At 34.1% G+C, this 10,924-nt stretch overlaps 1 protein-coding gene across 1 annotated transcript; it reads right to left on the minus strand.

Annotated features, from left to right (window-relative positions):
• Positions 1-2,501: 2,501 nt before the first annotated feature.
• LOC110105778 lies at positions 2,502-8,058 on the minus strand. The gene is made up of 2 exons (XM_020835416.2): positions 7,402-8,058; positions 2,502-3,026 (listed from the first exon to the last, which is right to left on the minus strand). Exons 1-2 carry the CDS (start codon positions 7,802-7,804, stop codon positions 3,010-3,012), a joined length of 420 nt encoding a protein of 139 aa, XP_020691075.1. The 5' UTR covers positions 7,805-8,058; the 3' UTR covers positions 2,502-3,009.
• Between the last annotated feature and the right edge of the window lie 2,866 nt (positions 8,059-10,924).

Consider the following 10,924-nt stretch of genomic DNA (forward strand, 5'->3'; position numbering starts at 1 on the left):
CGAACATGAAGGAGATTTAAAATAAACTAATAGAGGAATCAAGGAGACGACGACACCGACTAGGAGAGAAGCTCCGTGAAGGAGGTAGGAAGCTAGGAAGCACTATGATATCAGTCGAGAACACTCTAGATTCGGCGGTCTAAGAGGAGAAGAGACGAAGACGGAAGTCTCAAAAAGCTGAAATGAACGTGACTGCCCGAAATGCGCCCTAAATGGCTAAATAAAATCCCTATTTCGTTAGACGCGAATCACGATCACGCGTGGACACTGGACAGCATGGGTCGAAGCAGGTCATTGCCGGGTCATTGTCGGGTTTCCGGGTAGACCTGAACCCGACCCGAAATTTAAAACAAGTCAGAAAAATGCAATCAGAACCCGACCCGTTTCGGGCTCAAATTGACCCTAACCAGAAAAACTCGGGTCAGGTTCGAGTCGAATTTTCGGGTCGCGTCATATATTGACACCCCTAACATTTTGCATCCAGTCTCCTTAGAATAATTTATCTAATGAAAGATAATTCATTACTCATTACTCATGGTGAATGAGAAGTAGAGTATATAATGCTGGATATATATATCATTTATGTAAGATAGTATTTTACTAAAGCATGCAAATAGGAAATTATGCACTGCCTTTATAAGATGGAGAAAAATCTCCCTTTAGAGAGAATTGGATATGACATAAGTCGAAGTGGAAACTCTTGTATGGGGGTATTTATACTTAAAGTGGAGGAGAAAGTCATAAAAATGCTTTTTTAAAATAATATTAAAAAGAAAGAAAAATTAAAAAATGGAAAATAAAAATATTAAAAAAATAGAAAAATAAAAAAGGGAAAAATTTAAAAATTAAAAATTAAAAAGGTACCTCAATTAAGAGAAGCCCGCGCTAGCATCGGTGGTGACCAGTAGGCCTAATCTAAACTCAATTTTATGAACTTTTATTATGTCCTCTGACCGGACGTAGATCTACGTTCGGTCAGAGGATTATTACTCAGTTTTTGCTCGATTTTTGATCGGTATTGCTAGGTATTGTTTGGTAATAACGAGGTATACCGCTCTGTGAAGACCAATACCGAGTAATACCGAGCAATACCGAGCAATACAGAGGTATACCAAAAAATACCGAGTTTTTCTAAAAAAACTCGGTATTTTTTGGTATTACTCGGTATTGCTCGGTATTTTGTCTTCACATAATGATATTTTTCGTTATTGTTGATATTGCTCGGTATTTGCTCGGTATTTCTCGTTTTGTCGCTGCGATCTTAGTGCCGGTCGAACGTAGCTCTACGTACGTTCACCGGACCAAATAAAAGTTCCAATTTTAGGGGTGTAGTGGTCTATTCCAACCTTTTTTTCATTATTTGAAATTATTTTTTAACATTTCAGATTTATTTTAAACACAATAAAGCTTATATAATTAAATTCAAGAAATTTTGAAGAATTCAAAGCAATTATTTTTTTTCAATAAATTGTTCCAATCTATATGTTTACAAAACTTTGCTTTATCACATATTGAAGTCCGCGAAGTTGTCATGCCTCAAAATTTTTTTTAAAATTATAATTTTACGTCATAATTTCTTTTGAAGATTTAATATATATTTTTAAATAATGCAAACTTCAACTTTCAAAATACATAGGACAAATAACACATTTGAAAAAAATTTACTTCAGCCAAACTTAGTGTCAAAATTTAAAATCAAAACTTACAAATAAATTCTCGACTATCCAAACTCTAATTTCAACAAATTTATTGTCGAAATGAGCATCTTAATTGGAAGAATCCATCAATATCTCAATTTATTCGATCTAACTCTAACTGAACTCAAATCAAGCACTTTAAACACGTGGCCTACGTAACATGGCACTGACCACACCTTTTTTTTTCATGGATAAAAATATATCTCATATATTTTATAAAGAGGAACAAAACCGATTAAAAGATTTTAAGAAGATCATTGAATGAGATAAATATTTGATAGATAGAAAAGCCAAATAGAAATACACAAATAAAACATTTTTAAAGAAATATGGTATAAAACGATGGGTAGAGATCGAACACATGACCTCATAATTAATAGCTGAGATTTGAACTAGTCAGCCAAGACCCAAATCATACGAGACTTGCTACACTCCGAGCAACAATGAGATGGGATCAAGGCTTCGTTTGGGATAACGTTCTTGCTGCTTCTTAAAGCAGCTTTTTAATACAAAAGTTAATTTTTTTTTTGTTAAAAAAGCTGCTTTAATAAGCAACAAAATAATCGTCACAAACGAAGCCCAAGACACATGGAAGGTGATGGAATATAAGAAAGCAAAGAGGCTGAGAATTCATAGAATAATGAGGACAACCTCCATAATTTTGGTACCATTCAAGATTGATTTTACATCATGAGATAGAGAATTTAGCTGAGAAATTGGGGAAATCAGTTGAGATAATCCAATCAAAACAATCACTATTAATGTTATCTGTATATGTAATTAACTCTATCTACATTGTATGTGAATAAATACCAAATGACAAACAATGAACCTTAAAACATTATTATAACATCCCCTCATTGCTTTGACAAAATGAGACCCAACATGTAAATACAACAGCACAACTGCTCAATACATAGTCCAAATCCTACAATTTACTCTCCCAGCCAACATCAAACATACACAACAATTGCCCCAGCTGCAGTATAAATACAAACAATACTGTCTTATTTTAATATTTCACACAATGATAGGCTTCAGCAAGGAAATAAAGGCTTCCTTTGGGATGACTTTCTGAATGCTTCTTAAAGCAATTTCAAAAGTTACTTTAAGAAGCATTAAGAAAGTCGTCCCAAACGAAGCCTAAATCTCTACAAGAAATCTGAGACAGACAATGTAAAAAATTTGAAGTAAATGATATGAAACAGATGAAGAGCTGGAAGACCTACTATACTGTAGCTGGTTTGAGAACAAATAACCATCAGTGGATCAACACAAGTATACTATTCTTCGTATCTTACACAATAGGAAGCTAGGAGGTGGTGTGGCCTACATACAAAAAAGATGGCAAGTATTAGCTAGAGCTTTAACAAAGTCAGCAAGCAAGGACCACATCTTCCAGTACTATCGCTGCCATTCTTGTAATTTGGTTGTGGTGTATATTTAGCCACATCAATATAGTCGGTTGCTTTCTATAAAGCTTTCAGTGCACCAAAAATGATATTTCATTCCAGTGAAAGATGATGAAAGTGTGTGACTTGATTATGATTTTTTAAAATGAAAGGACTTGCAGCTTATTACAAATAACGCATAGGGAAGATATCAGGTCTAAAACCAACCTGATTAATGTATGAAAGAAATACCCTATGCAAGCATACAAAATGTTTTGTTTAGATTTGGTATGAATTGGCTGGCTATATGAATTTTCTAGGTAACAAATACCATCTGCCAACTAATGAAAGCCCCAAGATGACATTGTGAAAAATAATCAAGGTAATTTTATCTGAAAATAGTAAATTTTGCTTGGAACATTACTATGACAAGAAATTGATCTGCATCTCTTCTTTGGTAGATGATATGGATACAAGCTTTAGCTGTAATAGGAGTAGAATTTTGTCTACATCCAATGGTGACAAGATATAATAAACATGCTTTAAGAAAGTTAAAAGAAAATCTAAAAGGAAAGGAGTCAAGTGGCCCGGCCCAGTTTCGCTCAAGGCTTAACCCTTTAAACTGACCCAATGAAGGTCCATCATCTCAGTGGTGCTATCTTATTCTCCTTCGAAAAAGCAAATGCTATCTCAGCATTCTTGTAATGATCCCTTTGACCAGAAGTGCCACTTCCCATACTTCCAAATACTTCTCCTCACAAATTTTCCAGTCAAGCTTTGACATATATCAAACTTAAAATTCCCATTTTATCAATAATCGGCTCCTACCTTTAGTCTCTGTCAAATTCCAAAATTTATTATACTGTTGTCCTTAATTTGTCTTACAGATGTTCCACCTAAGTAACCAATATATTCATCCATTGAAGGCAGCCACGTTGATTTTTATTCTATCCTAGTAGTTTTTGGCATAATAAACCAATTATAACAGTACTATGGAATCACTTGATCTCCACCTTACATGGATTACACGTGGTTGCAGAAATGATAGGTGGATATCTGGTATAGTAGAGATCAGTAAATGTTTATCTACATCAAAGTACAATATAGAGCTCTGATATGGCAGAAGATATGGAAAGAGGGGCAGAGGAGGTGGCCTAGCCCAGCCCAGCCAGGGTGGCCCAGACCAGACCAACCAGGCCTATCCAGGCCAGCCCAGCAAACTGGTCCAGCAGGAGCTGAGCCCGCCAAGAGGTTGGGTGGAATCAAGAAGAGAGCCAAGGGTACTTTGGCCAGCCTTGTGGGGCCTAAGAGAGCTGATATGCATTATGTAAGAGGAGAAATCAAGGGGAAACTGTTTAGAAATGTTTCAATTTGTTTAGGAAGGGAAGGGTTTAATTGTGTTTATTATGTGTTAGGGCTATTTAAGGGGGAGTTTGTCTAGGGTTAGGGTTATGCTATTGCTGAGTGGAATTTTTAGGATTTCTTGTGAGTTTTCTAGCAACGGCTAAAATTTGTGGCAGAGTTGATATACCATCGGATAGTAGAACACTTGTATCTTTCATTATTTTTGAAGAGAGAATGAAAAAATAGTCATAATCTTTGGTTCATGCAATTTTCTTCTTGTCCACTTGTTGTTTTTACTTCCAAGACGCATCAAATTGGTATCAAAGCGAGGTTTTGGAGATATGACAGCAATGAAGATGGATGCATTGGAAGGCGAAGCGGAACAAATCAAATATGGTATGGAAGATAAGTTCTCAACCGTCGAAGGAAAATTTCCAACCATGGAGAATTGGATGGAAAGCCGATTTGGAGGGTTGGTGGAGATGCAAAAAAAATTTCACTAGCAGTTCCAATTGCAAACCCTAACCAAGATTTGACTGGGGTTCCCTTGGATGAATCAAAGGGAAAGGAGATCAGATGGAAGGAGTTCGATGAGGATATTTTCTTTCATCAAGAGCCACCTCCTAGGGCTCTGATAAGGGGCGGATTAGGTTTTCGGATGGGGGTAAAGCAATGAAAGAATTTTTGGTGAAGGTGATAGGGGGGCCAACAATTATGGAAGGCATGTCGGGCAAGGAAAGTGGCCTACCATATTTGGGTTTTTTCACGTTAAATCCTGATATCCTTTACTTTCCTCAGTTTTTACTTTCTTGCTTGTTTCATCATAGTGGTGTTTACTCCTCATCCCCAACATAGAACGTAAACTATCCAACTTGCTCATGGGGACAAGGGGTTGATGCAACAATAGATGAGATTAGCTTCGCTCTAATACCATAAAGACTAGGTAGAATGCTCATTGAGAAGAGTTGTATAAAATGTAAAAGAAAAGAGAGAAAGAACATGGAAGAAAGAAAAGACATGAAGAGCAGAGAATAAAGAAAAATAAGAGAAACACTACTCAATGTGTTGTGGTTTTCATCTATACAATTATAGCTAGTTGAAACATTACATGATTTTACAATAGACGCCATTTTAGAGGATTCCCAATAGTGACATGGTGCAACAAATCAACAGAGACGCATAATTAGACAATTAAAGATGTGCAGCTTGAATGGGTTAGTAGATATATTAATTGTTGCACTAGTTAAGTATGAGTTGTTACTATAAAGTTACATTATTTTGGAAAACTTAAATAAATGGAACACAATAGTTGTTCCATTTTGTGGAGGAAGCTAAAGGCCTTAAGACTATTGAGGAATATGAATCAAGGAATGCCATAGAAAAATCTTCCGATCATTTTTTTAAGGTTTGGAGATGATCATCCCCCCACCCCTACTTAAAAAAAGGATGCTTCTAGGCCCAAAACACTATCTCAAAAATTATATCTTATTACTAATATGATGGGGCGCATCTAGTTCATAGATGTTCTCTTGATCATTCCTTCAAGAAGTGCAAAGTGCCAACGAATAGTTTTTATAAGTATGGAGCCATAATAACTAATGCTTCGCTTAGAAGTGACAGTAATAGGCTATATCATAACAAAAGTTCGAATTTAGAGCTTTATATTATCCTATATAGCTTCTATAGGATTTTTATGTACTTGCATCTTTTTACAACAAATGGGGTATTAGTTTTGCACATTTTTGCTCATCTTTGATACAAGTGATGCTCTTCAATGGTTCTTTCTCATGCTTTTGAACTGAATTTGGATTAGAGTAAAATGCATTAATTCACCGAAACAAAGACTTATATATCTTTGAATGTTCTTAAACTAAAATAGCACAAATTTGCTTCAATGATTTAATAGCTTTACATGAATACCAAATCCGAAGAGCATCTCTTCTATATGAGCCACAAGTATGTCCTATACCTCTCAATAACAACCTAATTTTTTTCAACCAAATAGATATCGAGGACATACTTGGCATATATAACTAGGTGATCTTGCACATCTTTGATACAAGAGATGCTTTTCGTAGATATCAAGGCAATTCTCCAAGTTTATTTACAAAATTCATCCATTTTAATCTAAACCATGTATAAACGGAAAAACCCCATTGATTTGAATAACAGCAGAAACTCTAGCACAATCTAGGGCAGCCCTGGAAGGGTATAGAAACATACGATAAAATTGATGCTGAATTAGGTGTTCACTTAAACAAAAACTACTCAAATTGCTTTTTCATGGAACTACACTTATCTGGCGATCCTCTTTTCTACTATATGAAATTGTACTGCTTCTCTGTTATCAGTAACCTGATAACTCATGTACATAATCATATATTTTTAAACACTTCTGGTTTTGGCTGTTGGCCGAAATAGTTTATATGGTCCAGGTTCAATCTTATCGCTGTTTCAAGGAAAAGGGAGGTGGATCACAATCCCAGTCTATTTAAAAAAGAAAAATCCTTGCAATTCCGTTGCTCAAATTTGAAAAAACAGAGCCCCAGATATTCTCCTAGTTCAAAATGATGGGCAACTATGGTCCTATTTATTACACAGTGAGCCCCAATCCTAACTTCAACAAAGAAAACGCAGCTTATCTTAGCCAAGTGTTGGCAGGCTCCACCATAGTTCCATTGGTCATGGGTTAGCCTATACGGGTGTGTGCCCTTATACGTGAGTGCAAGATTAAATTTGCTCCAAGTCTCTAAAAAAGCCCGAAAAACTTCAACCAACAGGCACAGCCTCCTATCAAATAATTTCTTCATACGTGAAATTATTAGGTTCAGAGATGAAACAGCAATCAGAGATCCGCACAAAAAATAAAAATAAAACCCTTCTTCATAGAGTCAAACATACTCCAAATTTAAAATTTTCGCACGATGCATTCAAGATTTAATAAATATCCTGGAATAAAATAAACTTACTATTAATCTCGTTCTGGCACGTCTTCAGCGGATCAGGGGAGGGCGTCTGGCTAATTAGGACGGCCTTACACAATCCGGAGAAGAACGAAATGATGCCCAAAAAGTAAAGCAAAAACATCATACCCAGCACCCAGGGCATCATCATGAACCCTATAAAGAACGTCAACGATCCGCACAACATCAGCGCCAGCGATATTCCAAGAAACATCAATACCACTCCCGCCGGCGAAATAGGCGGCAACCTTCCCCACGCCACCGGAATAATCGGCCGCCTTGATCGCGCCGTAGGAGACGGTGCGTCCGTGTCCGCGAAGGGGATTGAGATCATTGGAGATCGGAGTGCAGAAAAGAGCAAAGAGCATAGCTCGGAGAAAATTCCGTAGTCCTGCTCGCTGGTTTTCATCTTCGGATAATCGGAATCCTAACCGTGGAAGAAGAAGAAGAAGAAGAAGGCAAGAAACCTGAGGAGGTCGATAACGAATGGCGAGGTTAGGTCGAGAGTGAGCTCCAGATATTCATCCTCTTCAACACCCGCGAAAGTCTTCGGGCTCTGCTGCACTTTTTATTGATACGAGTACTTTGTTCCAACTTCCATACAAAGAGAGCTTCATATCCAGATAGAGAGAGAAAGAGAGAGTTAAAGAGAGAGAAGCGACGTTGCGAGGCATTAGATACACATTTTATATATCTCTTCGTATTTAAATAAATAAAAAAATTTGTGTGAAAATAATGAGAGGAATTTGATTAAAATTGACTTACAATTATTAAACTTATTTTAAGATATATATTATATATAATTCATATTTTTTAAAATTAAGATTTTATTTGGATAACTTTTTATTATTTTATTTTTTTAATTGCAATCTCAATTTTTAATTTTCTACTATTTTTTTCATTATTTTTCTTTTAAAATTATGCGAAAAAAACATATTCTTATAATAATTTAAAAAATTTATTTTTTTTCCATAATAATTTTACAATCACTTTTACCAAATATGTAACAGTGTTAAACTAATCCTAAATTTAGGCTTCATTTAGGTCGGGTTTTTTTTTTTTTTTTTTTTTTTTAGTACAAAAATTACTAGAACTCCGTTCTAAGAAGCAATAAAAAAGTCATCCCAAGCATAGACTTAGGCTTTGTTTGGGACGGCTTTATTACTGCTTCTTATCACGACTTTTTAGTATAAATTTTTTAATTTTTTAACTAAATAGTACCTTTAAGAAGCAAGAAGAAAGCCATCTCAGTCTTAGACTTCATTTTGGACGGCTTTCTTATTATTTATAAAGTTGCTACATAGAAGATAATTTTCTAATCCTTTTGCAAAAAATAGCTTCCTATTATAATTTTTTTTAAAGAAGCGGAAAATTAGTGGCCAAATAAAAATCATATTATCTAAAAAATAAAAATAGTAAGAAAGTTATTTCCAAATAATTTTTTTTTTTTGGGAAATTTCCAAATAAAATCTTAATAAATTGGAGGCCAACTAATCAAAATTCTCTCAATATATCTGAATTATTGTTTTTAAATAAATACCTAAATAAGAATGCGGCCCTTATTTCACTCCTAACAATTATTAGTTGCAGACGGGTGCCTGCCTGCCTGCCTGCCAGTTAGATGGGAGAGATTTCTGGGGCTGTTCGGTGGCAGAATTTACGCAGGATGTAGGCGGGATTTTTGCTAAATCTTGTTTAGATAATACTGATTTCTATTTTAAATTCTATATATTTAATCTTAAATGCTGTTTCTATTTTGTTTTGCCTTAAATCCTAGATTTAAGGGTTGTTTGGGATCCCTTTCTAGTTTTAATGTTTAAATTATTTATTTTATTTTATTTTTATTTTAATATAAAATAAAAATATATTTGATATTAGAGATAAATATTTTTTTATTAAATATTGTATGAGGCAGAGACGACAAAATGATGATGGTGTCCCTGTGACAAATGGTCGGTTAGGTACACATAGTTGCCGAGGTGGCATTTTGAGATTTTAGGTTTTCGATGGCTATGTTTCAAATGCAATGTATTTTGCATTTGAAAATGGCAATCTAGTTCAATTTGAGTATATTTAGAATTTATTTGTTTTGAACAAATTCTAAATATACGGCTAGGGTAAAAATGATGTTGGCCAGCCGTCGCAAACACTCACATCTTGTGCTCGTCAGTTGTTGGCATCAAAATAATATGATCTAACTTCGAATGAGTTGCAATCAAGCACACATAATATATTTGAGAGCTAGTAAACATTAATTAAGGGCTCTAATTAATTTCAAATCATAACAAAAATACTTAATGATCAATGAGATCAAATAAAAAAGTTTTCTTTCATTATCTTTACAAGCCTTTCATTCATTAGCATGCCTTTGGTTCAAAACTAATCTAAAGATTTTAACATTTGCCTATAAGTTTTTTATTATAAATTTATTCTCAATTTAGGCTCCGTTTGGAACAGCTTTATTAATATTTTTTAAATAAACTTTTTAGTGCAAAATTTGTGTATCTATTTACTAATTACCATTCATTAATAGTGTTTCAATGTCTCATCTTTTGTGCTCCTAAGTTTGTTTACAAGAATGAGGAAAATATGTCTTTTTTGGGGACATTAATGAGAAAAGTATGTTAATAGGGACATCAATAAAATGATTTTAAAATTATTATAAATAAATCTCACACACACACACACACACACACACACATATATATATATATATTCAACATAAAAAGTTATGTACAACAACTATTAAATGTTTACACATTAATTAAAGTGAAATTTAATTTTACATTCTGGCATAATTGAAAAAATATGTCATTTTATTATTTTCTTTAGAAAATATGTACGGAAATTTGTTTCAGCCAAAAATACTCTTGCTTATGCATGCATGCTACTTATTTAAAGTTTTCCTTAAACTATATAGGTTAAAAAAAGATTTGAGACAAGTTCGAGCAAGATTCGAATCTCCTTAAATATTATTAGAATATGGTCCAAACCATACTCAAACAATTTCGAGCAATGTTCAATCGTATTTCGAACAAGAATTAATTAAAATTTGGTTCATGTTGAACCCTATTTAAAAAAAGTTCAAGCATTGATCGAACATGATTCAATCATTGCTCGAACCCTGTTTGATCCAGGCTCAAGCACGATTTATCTACAATAGACACAACATAGTGTATTTTAAGTGCTTTAACATAACACATTGCAATGCTAGCATAGCAAGTGACATCAATCACAACAGCTATAATGACAAACTTTAAGCTAAATAACACGATGCAATACAAGAGATATAATAAACCATCTTAACAAAATCGAGTGCATGTTGTAGAGATATACATAATGTACATAACACAAAAAGACATATTATAACTAAATATCTTAAAGATAATAGTCATTATAAACCAATACAAATCACACATAAAAAAGTGTATGGGCATGCTCTTAAAGATCATAAGAATTCAAATAATTTTCATCAAGAAAGATATGTAGTGAGTCGATATGTTCATGCCATTATGAATAATGAAAATGA

Source organism: Dendrobium catenatum, unplaced genomic scaffold, assembly GCF_001605985.2.
Source record: "Dendrobium catenatum unplaced genomic scaffold, ASM160598v2 fragScaff_scaffold_1342, whole genome shotgun sequence".
Taxonomy (NCBI): Eukaryota; Viridiplantae; Streptophyta; class Magnoliopsida; order Asparagales; family Orchidaceae; genus Dendrobium; species Dendrobium catenatum.